General features: G+C 35.6%; 1 protein-coding gene across 1 annotated transcript in view; it reads right to left on the bottom strand.

The window, feature by feature from the left end:
- LOC126365735 (splicing factor 1-like) overlaps positions 1 to 12,349 on the bottom strand; it is a 33,274-nt gene extending 20,925 nt beyond the window's left edge. The window contains exons 1-3 of the mRNA XM_050008188.1: positions 11,878 to 12,349; positions 6,669 to 6,800; positions 5,738 to 5,813 (exon numbers count right to left, since the gene is read on the bottom strand). Coding sequence (XP_049864145.1) covers positions 5,738 to 5,813; positions 6,669 to 6,800; positions 11,878 to 11,995 — 326 coding nt within the window. The 5' untranslated portion in view covers positions 11,996 to 12,349. The remainder of the gene's footprint in view (positions 1 to 5,737; positions 5,814 to 6,668; positions 6,801 to 11,877) is intronic.
- Between the last annotated feature and the right edge of the window lie 1,185 nt (positions 12,350 to 13,534).

Genomic DNA, 13,534 nt, shown 5'->3' with positions numbered 1-13,534 from the left:
CCGAAACCAAAGCCCAATTGTCCCAATGGAACATCCTAGAGAGCGAAGACTGAAAAAAGCATACCAAGTTCGATCAAATGTCAAAGTTTTGTTCACTGTTTTTTCCAATTACCATGGTGTAGATCATCATGAATTTTTGCTTCGATGTTGTACGGTCAATAAGTAGTATTCCCTTGACATTATACACCATTTGCAATAAGCAATACGCCAAAAAAGTCCGAAATCGTGGAAAAACAATTCACGGCTTTTACATCATGACAATGCACCAGCTCATTCATCATTGCTTGTGAGAGATTTTTGGCCAAAAAACAACAACAATCATTCCACAGCCACCATATTCACAGGATTTGACCCCCTGCGACTTTTTCCTGTTCCCAAAATTGAAGTCACCTATGAAAAGATGGAGATTTTCAATGACTGAGGAAATAAAAACTGCATCACTGGATGTACTCAAGGATGTACCAAGAAGTGCTTATGAGAAGTGCTTCGAGGATTGGAAAAAGTATTGACACAAATGTATCTGAGGGAAATTACTTTGAAGAACATGAATAATCAATAAAAAATATTTTTCTCATGAAAACATGAAACCACCACACTTTTTGAACCTATCTTGTATAGTATAGGCATTTATAATTCTGTGGTTCATGTCATCTATTTTGTAAAACCTTGTGCAGCAAGGTACAGGGAGAGGTGGGTGTACCATATGGTCTAAAGTCATTACCAGAATTCCTTACTCCCAATATTCTTTCATGCAGGTCAGAATAACAAAGCCTCACAAACTCACACGCATCAGTTGTGGCTCTCTACTCTCTGTACATTAGACCAGACTTTCAGATACAGACAATTCTGGGAGAGCACATTAACAGTCTCTGGCCTTGGCATGGTTATCCTCACAGCAATCTCTGACCAGACTACCAAATGCTTTTGAATTTCAGAGCCTAGGGTCAACACAACCAGTTGCTCGTTGATTATTTGGCGGCAGAGTCCTATAGTTGATATGATTTAGAAATTAGAGACACTTCGAGTCATTTTTAACACATTTAATCAAGAGGATAGCAGATTGATTCACTACACTGACTGCAGTGCGCATTGGCAAGAATCCTATTCATAATGGTTCCCCAGAAAGTGAAATGTCAGGAAAGGTACCTTATAGTTACTTGTAGTAGCATGGTGTGAATTTGTGGAATGGACAATGAGATTTACTCTGGTTGGTTCAGTTAATCCTCTATTCTCCATAAGCATCCTTTGCAGTAAAGAGAGAACCTAAATGTATTTAACAGGTTGCAGTGGAATAAATCACAAAAAATAACTCGAGTGAAGCAGCAATAACACTTGTTCATAGTTGCTGAAATGTTAAATATGATTAAACAGATTTAGGAAGAAAACTTACGGCACTGAACTCAATACCACACTAATGGGAGACTTGAGTACTGAAACTAATGAATATGCATTTAATCATATACAATTAAAAATGTTCTGCTTTCATTATATTTCATTCTTTGTGCATTCACATCACAATCCTACACTGCATATTAAAATCCAGTTTTTGCTTGTATTTAATACTTTCCCCCTTACTATGGAACTCAAATTAATGAAAACAGCTTTAATGTCTTTACATTTTTTAATTCTGTAGTAGCTTCAGCTCAGCCAAAGTTCTGGCATACTGCATCTCAATACTTGCAGTCACTACAATGTGCACAGTCACATTACCAGTTTACCAAATACTGGAAAACTCTAGTGCAGGGCCCTGTGAAATGAGTGCTAGTGAAGCACTTCACCCCACCTCCCATTATCACCCCTCTCTGGCTCTGAGCTAGGAACACACACAGGGAGAAAGTAATAAAATAATATTTTCACAACTATGAATTTCATTCAGGGTTATCATGCACAGAATTTGTTCTTCAAGCAGAAAGCAAATGCTAGAAAGCAGGTAGATGTGACAAAATTACTTAAAAGAACATTTAAAGAAAGATGCAAAAGCAAAAATAAATTACAAAAACCACATATGGAAATGGCTAATCAAATAACTTTATAAGATACAAAAGGAGCAAGAAATTATTTTACACAAAATTAGAGAATACCTGACAATTATTTATATGAATGATGGTATGAAAACCAAATTTGAAAATGAAATTTGAGTTGGGTTTCCAGTCACCCTATCCATTTAAAATCCCTATTGATTATAATGAAGTTTTGGTTTATTGAGGACATTTCCAGCATCCTTAACCTGTCAAATGAGGAAAATTACTGCCTAAATTAACAAGCTGGTTGTAAAGAAATGAAAAAAAAAATTTAACACATGGTATCTGAAAGCTAGATGGAAACGTAAATCTAAAAACAAAACCACTCTTGATTAAAAGGGAGGGGCTTCCTGAAAGAAAGTATCATCGATTTACTAAAATATTATTGCTTAAATAAAAAGCTGCAAAAGAAAAGTGGGAATGTTATGAAGAATTTACTTTTCCTCATTAATTCACTTTTGCCTGAAGTTACTGATCTACTATTCAGTCACCAATTTAATCACAAATGCAAATGCAGTAAGAATGGTCATACTTTCTTACTGCATCGTGGAAGTAAAAATCATTTTCAATTTCATTGATAAAGCACAATTTGTGACCACATTATTAGTTAATTACAATGTCTGGACCATACAAAGATGAACCATACAAATGGATGCTATGGAGCCTACTGATATCAGAAAATCAGTGAGGTATTTTAATGTGTTTGAAGACTAATTTTGGCACCACAGGTTCTGCAGTCTGAAATGAAAACTGATTAAAGCAACCTTCTATTCTTTAGGTCAGCAGTTATGAAGCTCCCATCCATCTTATTTTAAGATAGTGGTTATTAAGCCTAGAATGCCTTTGCCAAAAATGGCCTGTGCAACCATCATCTGTAAGAATGTAGAGAAAGTTATCAGTTTGTGCTCTTAAGTTTTTTAAAATAAAAAACACGAATACACTAAAAATAAAAACAGTATTAAGATACCTACACTACTATGGTAAGACATTTTTGCAAATCTGATGCCCCACATAAATTACAAGGGCAAAATGAGTAAACTATGTAACCCATACTTTCCTGACTGTGAGGAGAAAACAATGGTAGCCCTAACACACTGACTGTGTTCTACTCCAAACTTTATCAACATCTTTTCATTTGGGTGGTCTATTGTGTGTGTGTGTGTGTGTGTGTGTGTGTGTGTGTGTGTGTGTGTGTTAAAGACACATACATCTTCGCTGCCACTCTTCCCCAATATATTTCTTATTAGAAAACTATGCAAACTGACGTAAATGTAGTGACGAAGAATATTTCAGAGAATCCTAAGAGCAATGTAACTAGTCAAGTTTCTTTGAAAATGTTCTTGGAGCAATCTGCATATAAAACCACATCAAACAGGAGTAATGCAAGCAACAGCCAAGTATTCCTCAATCTGCTGAATTAAAATCCATTCAGCATTCTCAAATGCCTTGTGACAATTTCGATAATTCAAATAAGAAAAATTCTCATGAAACTGCTTTCATTTGTGTTTTGCTACATTTCAGTGAAAGACAAAAATTCTGGCAAAAAGTCTGATACTACATGTCACGCACTATATGTGTAAAGAAACTAGGACAAAGTAGTTTAACAAATATTTTGGATATTATCATTATGCACTAAAAACTGCAACAATCTCTCTTGCATGGCATTATGTAAATACTAGAACTTGCTACTTAGTTATTAGAACAAGAAGTGCATGGCAACCAAGTTGGGCAATGTTGTCACTCAATTTTCTCTTTATTGTCCAACCTACAAAGAGTTGCTTCAAAACCAAATGTATGCCTTTCACCAAATAAAAAACAAACATGAATCAGGATTTTCATGTAGCAGCTACTGTCAGTAGTTTTTCTTCAAAAGCACTAAGCAAGGAATTAATTTTATAAATGTATCCAACTTCAAAATACGAAATTTAGTAAAGAAATGTCTATTAAAATCAATCATATTCCTTTACTTTCCCTTGTGTATACCATTTATCAACAGAACACCAACCAAGGCGATGCAACAGAGAAATCTTCCAAAGATACTTTGACAGTACAAATCAGTTAACTTTAAAATTATGCTGTTGAAAGTTAAGAAATTGCAACATATTACTGAACTACAATAGAATTAAAAGAACTGCATGACATACATGTAACTGCATTTATGCAACACAGCAAAAACATTGGTGTCTGAATTGCAGGATTAATATAATGATGAACTTTTTGTAATGAACTATAACCAAGCAATACTGAAAATTATATTCACTACTGCACTACACAAATTTAAATTAATTATGTTTATTATTGTTCCAGTGGTGTGCTAGTTTTCAAGGCTGTAGCCAGTGTCTCTGGAAATTATGAACAATGGGTGCCCATAGAGCAGCTACTTTGATTTAAACATCACCATCTGTTGATTCATTCCAGAATGCAGAAATTATCAACAGTAACTACTTCAGGGTAGAACTTTAATATTTTCATTCTTGTTGATGCCACATTTGCATTATAATTATAAATTGAGAATATATTTGCCTGACAATTGTAAGAGATATGCTATCTAATTTACTCCAGGACCAAAACTGATCAAGGAACAAATCTTACATCATGTCTCTTATTGTCATTCAGCTAAAATGTTTTTTCATAAATCTCCAGTGACTGCAGATGCGTCTTATTTCAAGTTCTATTGACACATACCAGTGCAAGGACACAGTATCAAAATATTCCCCATATCAGCACAATCTTCTTGCAAGAAATGGATACCTTAAACAAAGGGAGCTTGGGGGCAAAAACACACACTGTCGTGGAAGTTTCTCAATAAACTAATGTTGAGCCTAAATACCTAAAATGATTTTTTGCATTTACCTCCAGTAAACTCTGCATGTAGTATGACAGATTAATTCTTGTTATAATGAAAGTTGTGTTTAAGGATAACTTTATCAAATTATCACAACACTGTTCACACCCAGGACAAAAGTATTAAAAATTTCTGCAGGAAATGCAGTGGCTATTGGTAGGTTACTTAAACGAGACTTGTATGGACTATCAAATGACAGTGAAAGAATAAAAAAAGGAAAATTTGAACAATTGACTCATTTGTCTATAGTAAGTTAAACATCCAAAGCATGCAAATTACAGGTTATACCAGTAAGAGTACTATGCCTACATTTCTTGCTATGGTAGTGTTTACAGCAAATACTTGGAATGAATGTCATCTCCCAAAACAAAGTTCAAGTTAGAAACACATTGCAGGTGTAGTGCAGTGGAAGCTGAAGAAGTTTTCCACTTATTGGCATTCATTGGTTGTAAAAAATAGCACACTCAGAAATAAACAGAAGCCACTGCAAAGTCTGCATGAAATTTGTTTAATATGACTACTTTCAAGTCACAATTTCAGATGTGACTTATGCCTCAACTGAACACAACAAAATTAATATGAATGTAAATATTTCAGGACAAAGATCTACATTCAATTTTTTTTAACTTCTTAGTATCCTGCAATTCAAACTAAGACTGATAACTGATTAAACTCTCAATAAAATTTAAGCTAGTTATCAGCTGTTTCAAACCGTAGTCATCCAACCTGAAATGTCCATCCTTGTAAAAAAAATATTTTAGTTTCCAAACCAATACAAAGCCCATGATAGAAGTAATGATAGGATGGCAGATAAGACTTCTTCAAGATGATGCTAAGCTGAATAGAAGTGGTTATTTTTCATGAAGCACACCTTTCTTCTGGGTTAACTGGTATCCCTAAATCGCCAGTGCGCAGTTTCCTGCTGATTTCTTCAATCTGGAGCTGAACTGAAATTTAATGGGTTAGAAAAGGGCACAAAGCCCAAAAATTAGAAAGTTACAGTAAATACTTGATAAGAATGAAAAAATTTGGTATATATCACCTTCTAAGACTAGTCTGATAAGTCAACTACAGACAGCTTTCATACCGAATGCATAAAAGAAATTAGTCATAACAAATAGAAATCATATAAACTTTCATCTTAAAATAGAAATAATTAACAATTTTACATTTGAAGTATATAAAGTGATGTTTTTCAGACACAAAAAATGAAATTTTCATCGATGAAACAACAGGAATAAATAATGGGCTATTACCCAATTAAAAATGTGATTACTCCAAGAAAATCATCCCCCCTCCCAATTACAGGGTTGGTATGTGACCCTACATATACATAATCTGTGCAGTGTGAAAATAAGAGTGATGATGCTTGCAACAATTTATTGCCATACAGCAATTTAATCTTCACCAGTGAACAATTTGGTTTATTAACAGGCTCAATAAAACTGCAAAAAATAATTGTCATTATTGTTAGAACATACTGAATTTGATATTACAATGAACACTGCAGAGTATTATACGTCCAACCTCACTTGGTCAAAGATATTGGAGAAAATTATGACATCAAATCCTGATCCCTTTCTAGTTACCTATGGAATGAGGAAAAAAATTACAAAGATCAATCACCCATAGTATGAACCCATTTACCTGTAAGAATATATGAATATTCAGTAACACAGAAAAATACATAATCAAATCAATTATATTTTTTCACTGGTAGCACACTTAGCCAAAATTGTCAATATATAAACCTGTATCAGAACAAAAATTAATTAACCCATAATGTTTTATATAAAACTCACCTAAATATGCCTGTTCCTGCTGCTTACTCAGGTTTGTAGGAAGAACAGTTGGCATGCCCGGAATAAACGTCTTCTCTTTCTCATCACCTCCCCATCTGGACCTGCGCCTCTTTCGCCGCTCTTCCTTTTCAGCTACAAAGAAATATCTGTTTTGTAAGTTTTCACTATCAGCGTCTGAAACTTCACATGCTACAAAACTTGCTGAATGGTATCAACTAATTACAAAATGCATAATTGGAACAAATCCTTTTTGTAAGAAACAAAAGGTACTCAAAAGTGCACATATCACATACACCATGTTTAAGGAATCACAATTACTCACTCTTTATATTGATGTTCCTCTTGTTAAGAATATATGAAATTATTATTCATACATTATTTTCACTACATACTTATGTTAGAAACCAAGTATCTCTCTCTTCTCATTTGTTAAACATGTCCAATACTAGTTGCTGGTGTTACCCACCAAGTATATCTGATGTTTTATCAGCAGATCACTTCATGATTACGAGTGAAATGGATAACATCAATATCAAAATGCCCAACAGATCATACACATTTTTTAACATAAATATAAAATCTGCAGTAAAAAGCAACTACACATGAATAAAAAATGTATATAACAAAACTAAGGTTAACAGTAAGATCAATCAACACACTAAGATTTGTTTGCACAAATCACATCTGAGCAAACAAATATTTGTGGGTAGACCACAAATCTATGCAGACCTGGGGTTAGCACAGAGCCTGAACAAAACTGCTCACATATATGGTGGTAACTCCACATCAGTTTGATGCAGCACTCAACCCAACCCACTCGGATCTCTTTAAAATTTGGAGTATCCAATGATCCAAATAAGATAAAACTACCAATCTGGAGGAGAGGTATATCACAACTGTGAAGAAAGTTATAGGTCTACGAAGTTTGGGAGTTGTGTGAAATTTACGTGTGTGTCTCAACATAAATGGCGTCCAATCTGAACACAGCAATGAAACTTTTGACACTGAAAAGTTAAAGAATAAAGCTTTACATTGATTTGCAACATGGCAGGTTTCTAAGAATTTTACATTCAGGTCATTGAACTTATCCTTTGACATTTATACCTCAAAACAATCCAGATTTTTTTAATATACTGCATTGGCGCAGTATGTTACTCTGTAACTGTTTCGTGCATCATGTTGTCGATGGCATCATCATGCTTCCAGAGTGGAAAAACAGAATGTGTGCATTTTGTCATGCTGGTGGCAGATGACAATCTAGTAAACGTGTGCCACATGGAGCACTTTCGTCTGCTTTGAATAGGGAAGTCAACAGTCGAAGATTTGCTGTGCTTTTACATGTGCTGTGGTGTGTGGAATGTACTTGACACTTTTTCCTTTCTGTTTCGGGCCTGTCAAAAATTTATAGAAGACAAAGTTGTAACAAGTTTGTTAAAAGTAAGGTTACTGTGTGTGTATTATTTTGGTGAACTTTTTTGTTACATTGTTAGTGACATTTTTACAAATCTAGTTGTCACTTGACACCACTGTGGTGCTGCGTGTTTGTGCTACATGGACATTCTCATTTTTGTAGATACAATTTTTTATGTTCAGTTGAATTTATTTTGGAAGCTAATCATTCTTAATTTATTTGATGGATATTCCAATTATTTTCATGCATCACATAGCTCATTTCAATAAATATTTCTGTTTTTGAGACTAATATGGTGAAACTTTCCATCAAGGAAACTGAGAACATTGTACTAGAACTCAATGACAGTGAGCTTTCAGAGCTCTCAAACAGTGAAGACTGGACATGAAACTGTTGGAGATACAGCAGAGACTAGGAATGAAGAAGCACAATGGGAGTGCCAGACCTCACAACATGAAAGAAACACTCTAGAAGCTGAAAAATAAGTTTCACCAAGCAGAAAATGAACAGATACAAGGTAACTTCCAATGGAAAAAAAGCCTTTCAGGTGCCTTGACACTACTTTCAGTGATCCAGGGAAGGGGAGATAGTGGGGGATATGCATTTCAGAAACTGCAAAATGGTTACCATCCAGTATAAGCATAAGGCATGGCAGCAAGCAGATAAAAAGCATGAGCATTCTGGAGATTATGATTTTCATAAGTGTGAACCATAAACTGATGAAACGTACAAAACATCTGTGACCTAAGTGTGAACCATAAACTGATGAAACGTACAAAACATCTGTGACCTAAGTTGGAATAGGCCATACGGAGCAGATTAAATTCCATTTGAATTATTGAGATTCTGCTACACTATTCCATAGAAAAGCTACTGCAACAGCTATGCAAAATGGTTCAAATGGCTCTGAGCACTATGCGACTAAACATCTGTGGTCATCAGTCGCCTAGAACTTAGAACTAATTAAACCTAACTAACCTAAGGACATCACACACATCCATGCCCGAGGCAGGATTCGAACCTGCGACCGCAGCAGTCGCGCGGTTCCGGACTGAGCGCCTAGAACCGCGAGACCACCGCGAACAGCTATGCAAGGTAAATGAAAAATGTTAAGTACTATTACACTTAAAGGAGAATGCAACAATTCCAATTCAAAAGAAGTCAGGGTGTGGTGATGTGAATGTGACAGACCCATCAGTTTCATAAGTCATAACGACATGAAATATTTACAGAATAATGGAAAAAAACTGTAGATGATGATCCTGAAAAAGATGTATTAGGAACCCAATAAAATTTAGCAACATTGTCTAACAATGCATCTTAGATGAGATATGAGGGTAGGAAAATCTACATTTATAGCACTTGCAACGGGTTACTCTTAGCCATAATTTACACACAAACTAGACGGCAGTTATAAGAGCCAAATGATTTGAAAGGAAAGCAGAAGTTGAGAAGTAACTGAGACAAGACTGTAGTACATCCATAATGTTATACCCGCAAGCAGAAAAGGATCCCAACCAGAAATTTGGAAATGGAACTCAAGTTCAAGGAGATAAATTCTGATGTTTGCTGATATTGTATTTATGTCGGAGACAGGACATGAAATAGCAGTTGAATGGGACATATAGTGTCTTCAAAAATTATTTGATGATTGTCAAGAGAAATGAAAAGTGCAATGGCAGTATGGTAGCCTCATTAAATAAGACTACTTGGAGGGTAGAGCAATAGACAATGGCGAAAGCAGACATTATATAAGATGCACAAAACTGTCACTAGCAGGAAAAAGTGTTTCTGAAAGATAAATTTTGTTAGCATCAAATATAAATTTCAAAAATGTAAGAAGTCTGTTCTGAAAGTATTTTTCAGAAAAACAGCCTTGTATGGAAGTGAAATGTGAGCAGTACAGACAAGAGAGCAGAATGCTGAGAATTAGATTGGTGTATCAGATAACACAGGCTAAAAGTGAGATCGATTTCTTAAGGGTAAAGAGTTTTCCTACCGTATTTTTAGATGCTAATTTCGTGTAAAATAATTAGGATGTGCATATTCTGACAAATTTAGAATGTCTGTGAGCTATGCAAAATACAGCTTTTTAATCTTTATAATAATGCCAGCATTGATCTGTGAAGGTTTGCAATGCAACCTGCAACAAAAAGATGATTGACTTTATAGCCCACAATACACTGATGATATTGTAATGTTTGGGTCTACATGTTTTAAATATTTTTTTCACACAACTTTAGAAAGAAGCCCCAAACTGACTGGTGCCCACTTATGTGAATTTCTTACCTTCTGGAAGTTATATTAATGCTCCTGACCAATTTAGATACATCTGTGCCAACATATAGTGGAAAAAAGGCAGCAAAGGTTTGTCAAAGAAGTATATTTTGGGTACTTTCACATCAAGGTTGGGATCAGGACACATGAGTCTTAAACATGTTGACACTATAAGGAAGGACCCCTACTACCTACACATATAGGCCAGTCATGCAAAACGTGTGCTGGTATCAAAAGTATCAGGCCAATTAGAGCACCAAAAGTTGTTGGAAGATCATACCATTCGAGCCGAAGGTGGACGCAAACAACCTCTGCCTCCACTTCACATAAAATCTAACATTATTACACAAGGTGAAAGTTCAGCTCCGAAATTTACAAACTAACAAAAGGTGAAATACTTTAAGACAGACTGAAATTTTAAGACCTTTGATAGCCTTTAAAGTTGTTTCTTGGCAACTCACAATGATTAGTGAGAAACATGCTGGATAATTTCAAAGTATTGAATATCTCAATGAGCATGGAGCTGCACTTTCTGGGCTCCCTACAAAATCTAGGTCTGTGAGGGAGGACCTGGGAGAAAGATTCCATGAAAAATTAAACAAATAGAATGAGGATAGGTACAGACTATCAGGACCAATAATTCTGCAGCTTGATAGCTGACTACAGCCAGATGTTAGACATGGAGTGTCCTCATTCACTGTACAGAAGAAAATGTAACACATTTGCTGGGCTGTGTGGGCGGAAAGACATTCAGATTATGGCTTTCATCTTCGGAATGACGAACATAATAGGCCTACTTCACTATAATGTTAGGAGTGTTATATTTTTTTATTAAAAAAAATGGGTATGTGTGTTTTGTTTGAATTTTGGGGGCCCTCATCATTACTTTGCGAAATACGTCATGCGATAGTATATCAAACAACATTAGTATCACAAAATTATGAAAAAAATTTGCTAAGTATTAATTTGTAGACCTACATAACTAGTGAAGTACTTAAAAGTAGAGAGGCATACCTGAATATTTACATACGACAAAAACCGAGAACAACACGAAATACCCAAACCAGAGGGGCATAACGTAATCTTACCAATGTTTACGGAACGTTTGGAAAACCTTTATTGTGTACAAGACTGACAGATAAATGTAATGAATAAAATAATTCAGTGTAGATCAACGCATCGCAGCTAAGACTTTCCGCAATCTGTCAAGTACTCATTCTACTTAACTACCTCACCTAAGAGGCATCTTTAATCCTGAAGGTTTACTTTATGTGAAATGACGACGTGAGAGTCGTGCAATGAAATGTTTAAAACTGTAAACATAACCAAATTTGAAGGACTGGCTATTTCTATCTCAAACCAACTTACGAGTCGATATCTTCAAACGCCACAGATGCCAATAAAATTCGTCAAAAACCCTTTACAAATATATATTACACCAAGCCGGCAGTAAAAAAAAAAAAAAAAAAAAACTAACTATATTTCGACTTCACAATCCAAATTTTCATCAATTAAACTAACCTTCGGTCTCCCGTTTTTTCGAGTCCTTCCCAGTGGGTGAATGGTTTGAATGTGAAGAACTTCTACCGCTCGAACCATACAGAACTATCTGGGTCTCACTAGTCCCATTAGAGCTCATTTTTTTCGATTGTTGACACCCAGAGTTAGAGATGAATCACTATAACACGATTTTCCTGTAAAATATATACATATGCTGCACCTCCGCTAAAAACAAAATGGCGACCTAGAAAATGCCACACAAGCTTCAACTCACTACAGATCTTTGCTTTGCAGATCTTTGCAGGGGTACCCTCGAAACGTACATTTCGATATCAACAAATTGCCTTTACATAAGTTAACAGCACTTAACGCCCATCTACACGAAAGCGACCTGCCTATACAGATATCCGCCCAAATCTCTGTGTATGCAAGAGATCACCGTAAATGTGCTGACATTTGTATTTACTGTTTACTGAGGGACAAACCGCGATCTGAGAACTGCAAGTTATCGATTCTTACGAGTTCTTGCTGTTCTCGAGACCCGATGTCGGTTCTCAGCATTCGATTCTCGCTTTGTGGTGTCAGAAATTTCTGGACACAAACGTTTGTATTCCTATCAATAGCGGAATCACTGACAATGTAACAGGTAATTACATTTCGCATCCGTACGGTAAAGTTGATACTGTTGCCCCAAGTAGTTGTGCTCTATTGTAGCGCTTTAATAACAGCACTGGAACGCTGGGTTCGAAACTCACGAAACGATTAGAAATTTATATTTTCAAATCTTAATTGAGATAACATTATTAGTATTTTGAATTAATTGATTTAAATTTAGTTTGTTTCATCTCTACTCCGTCAATTCATCACTCTCATCGTTGCAATTTCGTATTTATCTCCTAATACCGGGCAAGAAACTTAGACTGCAAAGTCTGAGCTGTACGGGAATATACATAATGGATGTACGAGTTCACGTCGTAGACACATGGTTGACGACATATGAAACTTTGGGTCTGGGTGTGAGCCGTGCACAGACAGCCAAATGATACGGTAGCCGCTTGCGATAAGTGGGAAATCCGAGTTCGTGTTCCGGTCTGCCACAAATTTTCATCGACATCATTTCCTTCTATAGCTTATGGCAGTCCTTACTCGCAATTGTGAATTCATTTGTATTTCCTGTGGTCGCCGCAGTGCCTGTTCCTTTGCACATGTATGTATATCCAAAGGAACTTTGCATCATAATCAGAATAACACAGGCACTGCAATATCATATTAAAAGTGTGACATGGAAGGCCATTTGTATCATACATAGAAATTGCTGCCTCAGCCGGGAATAATACTGAGTTTCAAGCACCACAGCAAAGGTACAACATGTAGAAAACATAGCCACTATCTGCATTTTGGCAATGGACAACAGGGATGCAAGACTGTGAGGGAAAGATTTACCAATAAATTAACTATGTGAAGAAAATTCTCAAAATTAAAGCCATTACACTGACACAATAAAGCAATAATCTTAGAACCCGTAAACAAAGCAGACTGGAAAAAAATTATCGGTGAAGTTAAAACAATTGCGAATATCAAATTCGAACTACCTAAAAAGAAAAGGTCTCTACGCTCAACATATGACATACCGAAAGAAATGAGTGATGAAGAAATATTAGAGAGGCTCTATGTATTA

Source organism: Schistocerca gregaria, chromosome 1 (genome assembly GCF_023897955.1).
Source record: "Schistocerca gregaria isolate iqSchGreg1 chromosome 1, iqSchGreg1.2, whole genome shotgun sequence".
In the NCBI taxonomy this organism is placed as follows: Eukaryota; Metazoa; Arthropoda; class Insecta; order Orthoptera; family Acrididae; genus Schistocerca; species Schistocerca gregaria.
This window is presented reverse-complemented; position numbering and strand designations above follow the sequence as displayed.